The sequence below is a fragment of the Pseudorasbora parva genome, chromosome 25 (assembly GCF_024679245.1).
Source record: "Pseudorasbora parva isolate DD20220531a chromosome 25, ASM2467924v1, whole genome shotgun sequence".
In the NCBI taxonomy this organism is placed as follows: Eukaryota; Metazoa; Chordata; class Actinopteri; order Cypriniformes; family Gobionidae; genus Pseudorasbora; species Pseudorasbora parva.
The window spans coordinates 5,129,418-5,146,039 of record NC_090196.1 but is presented as its reverse complement, the minus strand read 5'-3'; the positions used below and the strand labels follow the sequence as shown (position 1 = coordinate 5,146,039).

Here is a 16,622-nt window from a genome sequence, read left to right as displayed (position 1 = left end):
ACTACCATCCAATTAACTCCCCAAATGGACAAAATCAGGTCCCGCCCTACATTTGTTCTGGAGCAGTTTCACATATATGTCACAATAGCGAAGAAAAGACCAGCACAACATCTGTTTCATGCTGACTTTAATGATATTCCGGCTATTTTCTGCGGACTGTAAAAGTATGAATCCCACATACAAAAGTGACACAATCCTGGAGGGCTAGCAGTGTGTTGAGAATGTAATAAGAATGAACCCCGGCAAGTCAAAGGCCTGTACTTACAACAGCCACTGCGTTGGAGGACAGCAGTTCCTCAGGAGACATGGAGGAAAAATATGCAATGTTTGTGAGAGTGTACACAAATGTCACCAGTGGAATGGAGATGTATATGGCTCGTGGCAGATTCCTGAGGGAAAACAAACACGTAAACAAAAATAAATTATGGAGTAGATAATTATGGTTTCAAAAAGTGAGTTAAAACATACAGCTCAGGAAAAAAATTAAGAGAAGACTGCAAAATTATCAATTTCTCTGGTTTTACTATTTATAGGTATGTGTTTGGGTAAAATTAAAACTACTGACAGCATTTTCCCCAGATTCCAAATAAAAATATATTTCAATTTAAAGCATTTATTTGCCGAAAGCAGCAACTGGTCAAAATAACAAAAAAGTATATATGGAATAATGGAAAGAAAATAACTTCATATTCATTTTTAAAACACAATACTAATGTTTTAACTTGGGAAGAGTTCAGAAATCAATATTTGGTGGAATAACCCTGATTTTGAATCACAGCTTTCATGCGTCTCGGCGTGCTCTCCACCAGTCTCTCTCATTGATGTTGGGTGACTGTATGCCACTCCTGATGCAAGAATTCCCCAGCCCGAATTTGTTTGATGGCTTGTGACTATCCATCTTCCTCTTGATCGCATTCCAGAGATTTTCAATGAGATTCAGGTCCGGAGAGGTCTCCAGGCCTCCGTCTAACCATTAGACGACCAGGTGTTGGACAAAGCTGAAAATTGGACTCATCAGAGAAGATGACCTTACTCCAGTCCTCTACAGTCCGAACCTCAGCCTGGCTCTTCTTTGCTTCTCATTGATGAAGGGCTTTTTTCTATCTTTGCACGACTTCAGCCCTGCCCATAGGAGTTTCAAACTGTCCTCGCCGTGCACTTCACCCCAGCTGCCTTTTCCCATTTTTTGTAGGTCACTTGATGTCATCCTACGGTTGTTAAGTGAAATTCGAATGAGTTTGCGGTCATTCCGGTCAGTGGAGTCGCTTTCGCCCTCTGCCAGTCTGTAGCTTAGTTGTCCCCAATGTCTGCTGCTGGAACTTGTTTTTAATGAACCGCCGTCTTTAAAATGTTGAGGATGGAAGCAACATGACGCTCACTGTATAGTTATTGTTTGATTTCAATTACTTTTGAGGTACTACTAGCACTGTTTTTGCCATCCAGCTGGTCATTATTTTTTTTCAACTGATTTTTTTTCAGAGCTGTATATTTAGCTTACAGACAGAATTCTGTGTCTCAAACAGAGGTGGACAAAGTACATAACTCTATTACTTGAGTAAAAGTAAAAGTACTACTGGTCAAATATTACTCCGTTACAAGTGAAAGTTGTAAAAACAGATTTTTACTCAAGTAAAAGTACAGAAGTATTTGTTTTCAAAAGTACTTAAGTATAAAAGTAAATTTCCTTTTTTATGCCAGTGCATTATTTTATTGTTGTTGTATAAATGCACACTGTCATCATGGTTTAAGCCAGGCAGTGATGCTCCATCTGACATACTAGCATACGACTGACTTAAACTCATTACTCATACTTGAATATAAGTTACAAAGCTCTTTATAAAGCTGCTGTCACTTTAAGGCCGAATGCACGGATCCAATACACTGATAGACTTCTGATATTCTCCCAACTTTACCAATCTTTCTCCAAGACGTTTATATTTTTAATATTTTATAAGACATGCACCAAGTGTATCTCAACTAAACTAATCTAGATTTTTTTTTATTTATTTTTTTAAACTGAAACATACTTTCAAAGTATGACTATGGGTGCACACACTTGTGCCTAAGAACAGTCTTCATCCATTTTGCTATGAAAATATCAGTGTTCAAAAAAAGTTGGGGAAATGTAAATTACCCTATAGAGTGATTCCTGATAGACTGTGTGCAACAACAACAACAAAAAACCTTTTAAAGAAGGAAAAAAAAAGTACGGTATTGTAAGTGGAGTAAAAAGTATGATATTTGTCTTTCAGATGTAGTGAAGTAAAAGTCATAAGTTTCCAGAAAAAATAATACTCCAGTAAAGTACAGATACTCAAAAAGTGTGCTTAAGTACAGTACTCAAGTAAATGTACTTAGTTACTGTCCACCTCTGGTCTCAAAGTTAGGTTTTTAATACAGTGCATGCACGTTTTTCAATGTGACTTAAATTAATAATCCTGATAATGATATCAGTTAAATGGCAGCAGTTCTGGCAGATTATGTGATTCCAGACATGTTTATGTTTTAAACGTGGTATCAGACTAACCTCCTCGGATCCACCACCTCCTCCGTAACGTAGTTGAGGAAGTTCCAGCCGCTGAAGGCAAAGGAGGCATGAAGGAAAGCCAGGGCAATCTGCCCTATAGACGGAGCTTTATTAAACATGAACGCCACCTGTGGGGTCAGGCTCTCATAGTTACCTGAGCAGACAGGGACAAATCTGTTAATTTGACAAGTAACAAACAATATTTGAAAGGATAATTATATCTATTGACAGACTGATACATCGGTGTAACATAGTTTGCCTTTTTAAAAGTCTGTAGATTTCCTAGGGGGTGTATAATTACGAACCAAATATTTTGGATTTTAATATCTTTTTTTTATTATTATTCTAGACCATTTTTGTAGAGATCTGTTACTGAATCCCTGAAGGGTTTTAAGAAAAGTCCTCCACGCTGATCCAGAAACAGACTCCAGCAGATTCAGTTCAGACTCGACTGGAGCTTCAGACGGGACCTGGTTCTGTGGTCAGATCAAACTAAAATAAGAGCTTTTTTGGAGACAAACACAGCAGATGGCTTTGGATCAAACAGGGATAAAGTCCCCCTTGTCCACGATTAAATACACCTCTGGATCTTTCATGTTGAGGGTTTATTTTTTTGGCGGAGGTCCTGGACATCTTGTTCAGATTCATGGAATCAAGGATTCTAGCAACAGATGAAAAATTCTAAACCGTGGTTGGATCTTCCATCAGGAAAATAATGCAAAATGCAGGACAATGTTTCTGAGCAAAAAAATGAAGCTTCTGCCACGGCCTGTCCCAGTCCCCTGACCTGAACCATTTAGAGAATGAGAGATGAACTGAAGAGAAGAGCTGGGAGTCTGAAGGATCTGGAGAGATTCTGTGTGGACGAATTATCTCTGATCTCCAAACTCATTACAGGAGAAGACTCAGAGCTGTTATTTTGGGGAAATTAGGTTGCAAAAAGTATTTAATAAAAGGGTGCCAATAATTATGGCCAACGTGTTTAGGAGAAAAGGATTCATTTCATAATGTGATGTCTCCTCTACTTTCTGTTCTTTTACTTCAATGCAAGGTTCGGTTTTTGCTCTTTTTCTTTTTAATGAAAGATCAAAAGGATAAACAATGCAGATTTCTTTTCACATCATATTTACCAGGGGTGCCAAAACTAAGCATTTTTATTAACATTATAAGTAAAGCGCAAGGAACTATTAAAATACTGACTAAATGTCATGACCCCTTTTAATGTTTTACCATCAGTGTTTTAGCTACTTCTTTTTTATAAGTAAATAAATGATTCATATATTAATTTCTAGAATGAATGACACCATATTAACTCTCCAGATACCCATTTTACATTCTCACCTCCAAAGATCTGCACCAAACCGACAGTAATGATGAGCCCCAGAGCTAGAAGCTTTCCTACGGTAAACGCGTCCTGGATCCGTGTGGCCAAACGCACGCTGTAGCAGTTCACCCATGTCAAAAACACTAAAAATATATTCACACACACAGAGACACAACATAAACAGTTGAACAATGCTGATTGATTAATTGAATGAGTGACTTCAAATGCAATGCTTTTCTAACAATGTGTTTAAAGATTGCAAGTAAAATTACGACCTGTTGCCATCAGGAAATACTGATTTAGGATTAGCTTGTGTGGGTGCTTGACCAAAATGTGGGAACACTAAAGGGAGAGTTGGACTTGTAATTCTAAGGGCTCATCCATCATTGTCACCGCTTACAGACTCTTTCATAATCACTTTCCCTCTACCAAGAGAAGTTTAAGCCCAATTGAAACAAATAACTTTTTACGAGAACAAAAACAGGGAGCAAAGAGCAGGTCTGTGAGGAGATGGAATGCCTTGCTTTTTCCGGCCGCTGTCTTGCTCTTGCTGTTTTGGTTTGTGTGCATGACTCCACATAACAGGCTTGAAGAAAGAGAGCTAATGCAGCAATCACATGCTATAGACCCATGCCACCTCCATCACTGAGCAGTCAAGTGCTTCTGGCACAAATCCAGGGTTGTAACTGGGTCATTCCAAAGACTTTAGATTAGTGGAGGACTAGGAGCCGGGGCTGACTAGAGGGCCTCAGCAAACTTAAAAGATGCCTTCAAATTATTTAAAACAACACTAAACAAGCATCCAAATCAGCTTAAACAACTAAAAAGCAAGATATTATACCTCAACATTTATTTATTTAAATGAACCAGTGTAGAGCCCTGCACTCCAGTGGGACCCACCGCTATAAAGATATCGCACGTCATTAATTAAAAGACACGACACACAGGACAGACATCAGCCGAGGGACGATCGAAAGAGAGAGATGGCAGATAAAAAACAAAAGTAGAAAATGTCTGTGAAACAAAAGAAGGCTAACAATCAGGCAAGAAGTATCAGCTTTCCAGAGCTGGACAGAACTCAAGGAGCGAAGGCAGGTTGCTTTATTTCTTCTTGGCAGGCGAGTAACATTGGTTATGTTTTGCTTCACCGAACTAATATATGCTAGCCTAGAAATCTAGACGCACCCTAGCGGCAGCAAATTTAATCTGCTAGCGAGTGTCATCTAGCAACTCTCAATACCCTTCTGAGCTGTATTCGCCTAACTCTTGCCGGACCAATCACATCGTGTATAGAGTCGGTGGGCGGGCCCACGACATACGGCGGTCTTTCGAATCAGCTTTGACCGCGACTCTGGAAGACTTGGAGTTAAGCTTTTCTCTGAGAAAAGAACAAAGAACGGCACTGAAGTCATTCTTAAAAAGGGAAGATGTGTTCGGAGTTTTGCCGACCGGATACGGCGAATGTTTAATCTATCAACGAGCTCTGCTTCACCTTCGTTGCTCTGGTTGGTTGTAGCGCTATCCTATCGCGGTCAGAGGGAGTTTGAAAGACAACCGTTTATCCGCCCCTCAGATTGAGCTGTCAATGGTGAGTTTCCAGACCAAACATCTTGATGTGGGTCTGGCTTGTCAGGCTAAATATATGCTGCTTTTGCTTGAATATTCTCGTGTGTCATGTTTTTTCCATTTGCGATCGTATCGTCGTTCACTTCAGAGATGATAAAGACCCATTAATTTCCAAACTTTATAAGCCTGGAGCACATACGTATGTTTGGGGCGGAGCTATCAATACAGGGGCGATACCCTTTTGGGGTAAGGGCGTGTTTGTTTTGGTGATTTTAAATAGCTACATTGTTTACCAGAAAGCACTTACCCCACCTTTAAGTGTAAAAGGGTTAGTTCACCCAAAAATGAAAATTCTCTCATTAATTACTTACCCTCATATCGTTCGACACCCGTAAGACCTCCAATCATCTTCAGACACAGATGAAGATATTAGTGTTGAAATCTGATGGCTCAGAAAGGCCTTCATTGACACCAATGTCATTTCCTCTCTCAAGACCCATAAAGGCACTAAAGACGTCGTTACAAAGCCCATCTCACTACAGCGGCTCTACAATCATTTAATGAAGAGACGAGAATAGTTTTTGCGCGCAAAAAAAACAATGACTTAGTGATGGGCCGATTTCAAACAATGCTTCATACCGTTATGAATCAGTAAATCGATTCATGATTCGGATCACCAATGTCAGGTGATTTCAGCAGTTTGGCAGTTTGACACGCGATCCGAATCATTAATCGATACACTGATTCATAACAGTTCATTGTTATGAAATCAGCCCATCATTATACAAGTCATTATTTTGTTTGTTTTTTGCATAAAAAGCTATTCTCGTCGATTGATAAAATGATTGTCGAGCCGCTGTAGTGATGGGCTTTGTAACGATGTCTTTAGTGCCTTTATGGGTCTTGAGAGAGGAAATGACATTGGTGTCAATGAAGGCCTTTCTGAGCCATCGGATTTACACACTAATATCTTCATCTGTGTCTGAAGATGAACGGAGGTCTTACGGGTGTCGAACAACATCAGGGTAAGTAATTAATTAGAGACTTTCAATTTTAGGTGAACTAACCCTTTAAGGCCAATTTATACTTCTGCTTCGAGTGTACGGCGTAGCTACATCGTAGGCTGTGTGTGGCGCGCGTACCCTTTGTCGTAACCTGACGCGCACCTCTCCAAAAATTTAACAACGTGTCAATTCTATGCGGACCGCAAGCGTTGTGATTGGTCTGCCAGAACCCCTACCTCAGGTCTATAAATAAATAAATAAATCTGCGTTAGGAGTGCGAGTGTCCAGAAATTATAGTTTCATCCTATATCTGCTATATAACAACATTTTGTAGTGCAGAGATTCTTTATGTTAGTGAATGAATAGGCCTATACATAGAACCGCTGTGTATAGTTGATTTATTTTCTCATTAAAACCAAAGATGTTTATCAGTGATTAATCAGTGTACAGTCCCTGACAAAAGTCTTGTCGCTTGTGTACAAATTGACCTAAAGTGCAGCTGAAATATATTTCTAATCAAGATATTTTTACAAGAAACGGCTGATTTTAATCCCACCAGCTTTTGTGATAATGTTTCAGTGAAAAACTAAACTTTCAAAAAGTATTCTAATATTCACAGCTTGGTAAAGCCCATTGAGTCAATTTTTGCAAAGACATAAGTGTTGTCACCTTGTCATATGAGCTTCACCTGTGACTAATAATGGATCAATTAGGTCTCAAGTGTGTAAAAAAAGAACCCCAGTACGCTAGACCTTCACATCAACTGCAACTAGACCTCTGCAAACATGCCTAAGATTCACCCTGAGACTAAAGTTTTAATTATCAAGAGGCTGAAGACCAGATCCACTGCTGATGTGGCAGACACCTTCAATGTGTCTCAGCGTCAAGTACAGAGGATAAAAAAAAAGATTTGAAGAGACTGGAGACGTTTTTGACAAGCCCAGGTCAGACAGACCCCGCAAGACAACTGCTCGAGAGGACCGTTTGTTGGCTCGAAAATCCAAGGCCAGCCCATTTTCCACTGCAGCAGAGCTCCACGAGACCTGGTCACCTGAAGTCCCTGTGTCAACCAGAACAGTTTGTCGGATTCTGTCTCGAAATGGCCTCCATGGTCGAATAAGTGCCCAGAAGCCAGCACTAAACAAAATACAATTGAAAAACCGTGCGGCATTTGCCAAGGCCCACAGCCTGCTAAAAGGATGGACGCTGGAAAAGTGGCAGAAGGTGGATTTTCAGATGAATCTTCAGTTGAATAACACCACAGTCGCCGCAAATATTGCAGGAGACCTACTGGAGCCAGAATGGATCCGAGATTCACTCGGAAAACAGTGAAGTTTGGTGGCGGAAAAAACATGGTCTGGGGTTACATCCAGTATGGGGGTGTGCGAGATCTGCAGGATGGAAGGCAACATCAATAGTCTAAAATACCAAGAAATCTTAGCTACCTCTTATATTCCCAACCATAAAAGAGGCCAAATTCTGCAGCAGGACGGTGCTCCATCGCATACTTCCATCTCCACATCAAAGTTCCTCAAGGCGAAGAAGATCAAGATGCTCCAGGATTGGCCAGCCCAGTCACCAGACATGAACATCATTGAGCATATGTGGGGTAGGATGAAAGAGGACGCATGGAAGACGAAACCAAAGAATATTGATGAACTCTGGGAGGCATGCAAGACTGCTTTCTTAGCTATTCCTGACGACTTCATCAATAAATTGTATGAATCCTTGCCAAACCGCATGGATGCAGTCCTTCAAGCTCATGGAAGTCATACAAGATATTAAATTTGGATCTCACAGCGCCACAACTTAATTTGCTGACATATTTTTGTATTTGCAGTAAATTTGTTACATTTCTGTATAGGCGACAAAACTTTTGTCTTGCCAAAATTTGACCTTTCTGTCTTGATTAAATGATAAATATTTCTTCTGTGAAAATTATTTATTTCAGTGCATTAAACATCATTTGGGAGGGTTTTAGCTTTTCAAAAGAGCTATTTCTAACACCAATTGATCAATTCAAAGTCAGGTTAATATCAGGTATTTCTAGAAAATAGATAAGCGACAAGACTTTTGTCAGGGACTGTATATCAAGAACAGGGACACATCACAATGGGTGCAATTCATTTTGTGATTTCAACGGAATGAATAGTCTCCGCAACAGCGTTCGATTGAAGCGCTAGTCAGTGCACGAGCCACCTGAAAACAGTGGCTATGAGCTCCTCATGATTTCACAAACGCATTCAGTGCCAGATCGTCTCTTATGTTACTCTTTTAATCAACTAGAAACAGTTAACTGGAGCCAATGGCTTCCATAGTAGGAAAATAAAATACTACGGGAGTCAATGGCTCCAGTTAACTGTATGATTACTGACATTCTTCAAAATATCTTCCCTTGTGTTCAGCTGAAGAAAGAAATTCATACAGGTTTGAAACAACTTGAAGGTGAGTAAAGGATGACAGAATTTTCATTTTAAACTATCCCTTTAAGCCAAATCTCTGACCCTACCATCTGAACGTCACAGCAGAAATCAAGACTCATCAGACCAGCCAACATTTTTACAATCTTCAACTTGTCCAGTTTTGTTGAGTCCTGATCCTGTTCTTAGCTGACAGGAGTGTCTGCTGGTGTGGTCTTCTTCTGCACTAATGATGGTTGTGTGTGAATTCCCAGTACATCATCAGTTTTTAAAATTCTCAGACCAGCCCGTCTGGCACCAACAACCATGCCATGTTCAATTAGTCAATTAAATCACCTGGTCCATTCTGATGCTCATTTTGAACTTTAGCAGTTCCCCAAAAATTAAAATTATCCCATGATTTACTCCCCCTCAAGTCATCTTAGGTGTGTATGACATTCTTCTTTTAGACTAATAAAATCAGAGTTATATTAAAAAAAAATCTGGCAAATCCAAGCTTTATAATGGCAGCCAATGATTGTAGTTCTGTTTTTGAAGGCCATAAAAATTCATCTGTCCATCAAATAAAGTGCTCCTCACGGCTCTTGAAGGTTAATAAAGGCCTTCTGAAGAGAAATGATACGTAGGTGTAATTAAAATATTCATATTTAAAACTTTATAAAGTAAAGTTCCAGCTGATCGCCTTCCATATTCAATGTATTTAAAAAAAAATGTCTCTGCAGTTCAAAATGCTTACACTACCAGTTATGCTCGTATGCAATATGAACTGCAGAAGTACATTCAAAACTTTTTTGGGGATAATTGACCAATCAGAGCAGAGTAGACCAATCACTACAGACTGAGTCATCTGACCAATCAGAGCAGAGTAGACCAATCACTACAGACTGAGTCATCTGACCAATCAGAGCAGAGTAGACCAATCACTACAGACTGAGTCATCTGACCAATCAGAGCAGAGTAGACCAATCACTACAGACTGAGTCATCTGACCAATCAGAGCAGAGTAGACCAATCACAACAGACTGAGTCATCTGACCAATCAGAGCAGAGTAAACCAATCACAACAGACTGAGTCATCTGACCAATCAGAGCAGAGTAGACCAATCACAACAGACTAGGTCATCTGACCAATCAGAGCAGAGTAGACCAATCACTACAGACTGAGTCATCTGACCAATCAGAGCAGAGTAGACCAATCACTACAGACTGAGTCATCTGACCAATCAGAGCAGAGTAGACCAATCACAACAGACTGAGTCATCTGACCAATCAGAGCAGAGTAAACCAATCACAACAGACTGAGTCATCTGACCAATCAGAGCAGAGTAGACCAATCACAACAGACTAGGTCATCTGACCAATCAGAGCAGAGTAGACCAATCACTACAGACTGAGTCATCTGACCAATCAGAGCAGAGTAGACCAATCACAACAGACTAGGTCATCGGACCAATCAGAGCAGAGTAGACCAATCACAACAGACTGGGCCATCTGACCAATCAGAGCAGAGTAGACCAATCACTACAGACTGGGTCATCTGACCAATCAGAGCAGAGTAGACCAATCACTACAGACTGGGTCATCGGACCAATCAGAGCAGAGTAGACCAATCACTACAGACTGGGTCATCGGACCAATCAGAGCAGAGTAGACCAATCACAACAGACTGAGTCATCTGACCAATCAGAGCAGAGTAGACCAATCACTACAGACTGAGTCATCTGACCAATCAGAGCAGAGTAGACCAATCACTACAGACTGAGTCATCTGACCAATCAGAGCAGAGTAGACCAATCACAACAGACTGAGTCATCGGACCAATCAGAGCAGAGTAGACCAATCACAACAGACTGAGTCATCGGACCAATCAGAACAGAGTAGACCAATCACTACAGACTGAGTCATCTGACCAATCAGAGCAGAGTAGACCAATCACTACAGACTGAGTCATCTGACCAATCAGAGCAGAGTAGACCAATCACTACAGACTGAGTCATCGGACCAATCAGAGCAGAGTAGACCAATCACTACAGACTGAGTCATCTGACCAATCAGAGCAGAGTAGACCAATCACAACAGACTGAGTCATCTGACCAATCAGAGCAGAGTAAACCAATCACAACAGACTGAGTCATCTGACCAATCAGAGCAGAGTAGACCAATCACAACAGACTAGGTCATCTGACCAATCAGAGCAGAGTAGACCAATCACAACAGACTAGGTCATCGGACCAATCAGAGCAGAGTAGACCAATCACAACAGACTGGGCCATCTGACCAATCAGAGCAGAGTAGACCAATCACTACAGACTGGGTCATCGGACCAATCAGAGCAGAGTAGACCAATCACAACAGACTGAGTCATCTGACCAATCAGAGCAGAGTAGACCAATCACTACAGACTGAGTCATCTGACCAATCAGAGCAGAGTAGACCAATCACTACAGACTGAGTCATCTGACCAATCAGAGCAGAGTAGACCAATCACAACAGACTGAGTCATCGGACCAATCAGAGCAGAGTAGACCAATCACAACAGACTGAGTCATCGGACCAATCAGAGCAGAGTAGACCAATCACTACAGACTGGGTCATCGGACCAATCAGAGCAGAGTAGACCAATCACTACAGACTGGGTCATCGGACCAATCAGAGCAGAGTAGACCAATCACAACAGACTGAGTCATCTGACCAATCAGAGCAGAGTAGACCAATCACTACAGACTGAGTCATCTGACCAATCAGAGCAGAGTAGACCAATCACTACAGACTGAGTCATCTGACCAATCAGAGCAGAGTAGACCAATCACAACAGACTGAGTCATCGGACCAATCAGAGCAGAGTAGACCAATCACAACAGACTGAGTCATCGGACCAATCAGAACAGAGTAGACCAATCACTACAGACTGAGTCATCTGACCAATCAGAGCAGAGTAGACCAATCACTACAGACTGAGTCATCTGACCAATCAGAGCAGAGTAGACCAATCACTACAGACTGAGTCATCTGACCAATCAGAGCAGAGTAGACCAATCACTACAGACTGAGTCATCGGACCAATCAGAGCAGAGTAGACCAATCACTACAGACTGAGTCATCTGACCAATCAGAGCAGAGTAGACCAATCACAACAGACTGAGTCATCTGACCAATCAGAGCAGAGTAGACCAATCACAACAGACTGAGTCATCTGACCAATCAGAGCAGAGTAGACCAATCACAACAGACTGAGTCATCTGACCAATCAGAGCAGAGTAGACCAATCACTACAGACTGAGTCATCTGACCAATCAGAGCAGAGTAGACCAATCACAACAGACTGAGTCATCTGACCAATCAGAGCAGAGTAGACCAATCACAACAGACTGAGTCATCTGACCAATCAGAGCAGAGTAGACCAATCACAACAGACTGAGTCATCTGACCAATCAGAGCAGAGTAGACCAATCACAACAGACTAGGTCATCTGACCAATCAGAGCAGAGTAGACCAATCACTACAGACTGAGTCATCTGACCAATCAGAGCAGAGTAGACCAATCACAACAGACTAGGTCATCGGACCAATCAGAGCAGAGTAGACCAATCACAACAGACTGAGTCATCGGACCAATCAGAGCAGAGTAGACCAATCACTACAGACTGTCACTACAGACTGGGCTGTCTGGCCAATCAGAGCAGAGTAGACCAATCACTACAGACTGTCACTACAGACTGGGCTGTCTGGCCAATCAGAGCAGAGCATGCTCTCGGAAAGGAAGGATCCTTAATCAAACCGTTTCAGACACTGTGAGAAACGAGCTGATGCGGTAATGGATATTATAGGAAAATGAAAGTGTTTTTGACCGTGGATGCATGTAAACCGACTGAGAAATTAGTTTTTTAGAGCTATCTACTGCATTTATGACATTTTACCACACTTACACATCCCTCGTTCATTTGCATTATATTGGAAAGACTGGCCAGGGTATTTCTTTCATAAATTCACCTTTTTTCCACAGAAGAAAGTCATTTGGTTTCAGAAAGGCATTATATGCTTTCTCCTGTCTAATTGCAAGCATCGGGCCGTCTGTCTGGAGGTTTTAGGCAACCTTTTTGAGAATAGTCATTATATTTGCTGTTGGTTAAACAGAAAAACACTTCACCAAATTCTGCTTCAATCCAGAGGTTAAATTCTGCTGAATCCTCAGGTCAACTAAAGCCAAAAATCAGACTTATATAAACTCTGTAGTTTCTTTAAACAGCCTGATGTTTAAAGAAATACATTGAATGCATAAAAAAGAAGCAAGCACTCACATATGCAGATGGTGGACAGCATGCGTGTGGCTATGTATGGAGGAATGCAATGTGGGAAAACTGGCTGAAGCACATAGTTGGAGAAAGTGAGCGCTATGACTGCCAGTGTGGTGGGATACATGATCAATACTGCACTCCATAATAGCAGAAACCTAGAGAGCAACACAACACATTCAGGATATGTGACGGACATTTGGCTCTTATTCATTTTTAATAGATCATTTTTGAACCTCTCATACCCCATGAGACCGCCAAAGATCTCGGTGACATAGGAATAGTCTCCTCCAGATTTGGGGATGGTGACCCCTAGCTCAGCGTAGCAAAGGGAACCCAGAGCAGCTACGCCTCCTCCTAAAACCCACACCACCAGCGCCAACCCAACCGAACCTGAATGCTCCAGAACACCCTTAGGAGAGATGAAGATTCCTGAGCCAATAATGTTACCTGAGAAAACAAACCAATCACATGTAATGGTTATTTCATATCAACATTTGAACATGACAGCCCCAGTCATTCATAATAAAAACCTGTTGTCTTCTCTTAGTCTGAATGTTTTATATTCATACTTTCATATTACATTTACTCCTGGACAAACCAGTAAACACAAATAAATCACACCGGTTTCTTGGATATATACCAATTCATCAATTCTTTTCTATTTACTTAATCATAGCAAAGTCTGTTTATTCGACAGCTATATTTCAGGCATCCAAAATGAAGTCCTATCTACTTGAATTATCACCCTAATGTCGTTCCTCACCCGTAAGAGCTCCGTTCAACTTCAGACACAGTTTAAGATATTTTATATTTTAGCCCCAGAGCGTATGCACACTATACTGTCCATGCCCAGAAAGGGGATAAAAACATCATCAAAGACTACTACTTTCTGACTATCTCAAACATCTTGTTTTGACATCCTTCAGGAGGATCAAGCCATCTTTAGAGGGGTCAGACCTTCTCAACCCCCCGCCAATAACGGTGGAAATAAATGCTCAGTAAAAATGGTAAGATTTGTTATTTTACAAAAATAAATACACTATATTCACTGCATGGAGTAAAGACTAGCACCAGTCTCCCTAGCATGCAAGAAAATACACAATTAAGATTATGTAACAAACCTGATATATATATATATATTTTTTTTTTAATTATAACCAATTTTTTAGTAAAACCCAATATTGTTCAAAAGTAGCCCTGCTGTAGTAGGCTACCTGAGAGTTTTTAGGGCAAGACAATGATCAGCCCCCCTCACTAACCCGCTTTCCTGGCAGCTCTCCTCTCAAGCACTCGTACAACGAGATTACGTAACAGCAGGCATAAATAATTTACTGCTGCCCGTCAAAGCCCCGGATACCATCAGAAGCGGAGGGAACAATCTTCAGCTTTCATTCGGTGGCCCCTTTCAAGAGGACAAACACATCTGAGGCCCACATATGCTCGGTATTGATTTTACACTTATTAAGTGAAAGTATGAAGTTAAAAAGATGTGACAACTTTATTTGTTGTTCAACACTCATTAATTGTTGAGATTCAATGATACTTGATTAATGATGATTGTTTTTTAGAGACTTTTAGACATAAAACAAACAAGCAAGCTAGATACACAACTACATTATTTCCTAAACTATGCTAAAACAATTTTAAAAAGTATATTACATATTGAATATACTTTTTAAAATAAAATATTCACGCAAAACAGTAGGCTATAATAAATCGTATAGGCTAATACATAATAAAATCACATGGAGTTACTATTGTTATCAAATAATTAATATTAATAGGCTATTATTAAATACATTTATAAATATGTTGTATTATTAATAAATAAAATTTCTAGAGGTATATAAATAACTTACTAGTAGTTAATCTAACTATTGTAATATCTAACGTGCATTTATGGTCTATTGTGTGTGTGCATAAAAGCCAAATATAGCTAAAGGTCAACAACTAACAAGATGGCGAATATCTGTGATGCATTTATCTTTTTTAGCCTTAATACGTTTACATGTTAGGAGAACGGACCGTCCTCAAAATGAAAACAAGTTGAGAACTTTGCTTACCAATGATGATCGCGCACGCGCTCAGAAGTCCAATCTCCTTCTTGAGTGTCACGCGCTCAGGGATGCTGGAGTCTCGTTTAAGCTCGCTATCTTTCATCATGCTCCTCTGAGCCTCCGTCCTTTTCCTCTCTACTCCATCCATTTCAGTTGCCGCACGAACAGAGAGCTGGGCTTCCTCTCTTCAACTCGCTTGAGAGGACTGAGAGACGGTGAAAAGGCCGCGCAGGCGCCGCATCGCGCGCTGTCCGGGCAGAATGTTAACGAGCGCGCGGCATGACTGATTCACACACGCTGATGCAAAGACGCTGCACATGTTCTACCATTTTACAACACCGTCACTTACTATATAAGATGTTTGCACTTACTACCTAGTTGTTTTATATTCAGTTTTATTGTATTTTGTTCTCAAAAGGGCATCAGCAATACAGAGCACAGATAAAGTAAGTAGAGATAACCTAACTAAACGAAGGCCTAGTTTATGGCATGTTTACTAATCTAAAGAACACCAGCTGAAAGGAGAAGGGTTCAGGGTGATTCCCACATCCACAGAGGGTTCCTCAAGCTCCCATTCATCCTGAAAGGATCCCCAGTGTGGAATTTAGGAAGTCAAGTCGTGAATTTGTGGAGCTTTTCTCTGCACGCAGAATAAAGGAGGCCAGTTTTCAGCTGATCTCCCTGAGGAAAGCCGTTGAGAGTGAGCTGCTTTGTAGTCCAGCAGGAAGGCTGAATCTCTGCCAGCAGTGTGCGACACTTAAGAGAGGAAGTCGAGCAGAAAACCAATAGATCACAGGAGCAACAGAGAGGAGAGGTGACACAGGGAGAAGATGTACTGCGGAGAGCAATAGGCCTACACTCAAACCAGGAGAAAATCCAGCATGTCTCAAATCGTGATTTTGAATTAAAGGCACAATATGTAACATTTTTGGAATAAAATATCCAAAACTTGAACACTGGTATATATTTTGTTGACTTGTGTGTGCTTGCATTATCACAAATGTTTCCAAGAATGTTTAAATCCAGAGAAATAAGTGATTTTAATTTTGCATCACCTATCAGTGACATCATACCCACGTTACCCCTAGATTTCAGTTTTTGTTGTTGTAAAAAAAACATGGACACACCAAAGAAGCTTTAATATATAATATCTTTTATTAGACAGATGAGCAACAGTTGGATCATTTATTAACAGAAAACGAATGATTCTTGATGTACAGCGAGTACCATGTTTTATTAGCCTGGTTTTACCAGACTCATGTACATTTGATTTGTACAGAGAGTCTAGCCATTCTCCATTGACAAGCATTAACTTTCTTGAAGGGGGGGGGGGTACTCTGATGAAGTTTAAAACTATTGGATCTGCCATAATCAATCGCTAACCTTTGGTCGTGTCTGAAATGGGGATTCTGAAATCCACTGCCGCTTC

General features: G+C 40.7%; 1 protein-coding gene across 1 annotated transcript in view; it reads right to left on the bottom strand.

Annotated features, from left to right (window-relative positions):
- slc7a10b (solute carrier family 7 member 10b) overlaps nt 1-16,081 on the bottom strand; it is a 31,102-nt gene extending 15,021 nt beyond the window's left edge. Inside the window, exons 1-6 of the mRNA XM_067436722.1 lie at nt 15,200-16,081; nt 13,379-13,583; nt 13,140-13,291; nt 3,869-3,994; nt 2,528-2,681; nt 266-389 (exon numbers count right to left, since the gene is read on the bottom strand). Coding sequence (XP_067292823.1) covers nt 266-389; nt 2,528-2,681; nt 3,869-3,994; nt 13,140-13,291; nt 13,379-13,583; nt 15,200-15,341 — 903 coding nt within the window. The 5' untranslated portion in view covers nt 15,342-16,081. The remainder of the gene's footprint in view (nt 1-265; nt 390-2,527; nt 2,682-3,868; nt 3,995-13,139; nt 13,292-13,378; nt 13,584-15,199) is intronic.
- Between the last annotated feature and the right edge of the window lie 541 nt (nt 16,082-16,622).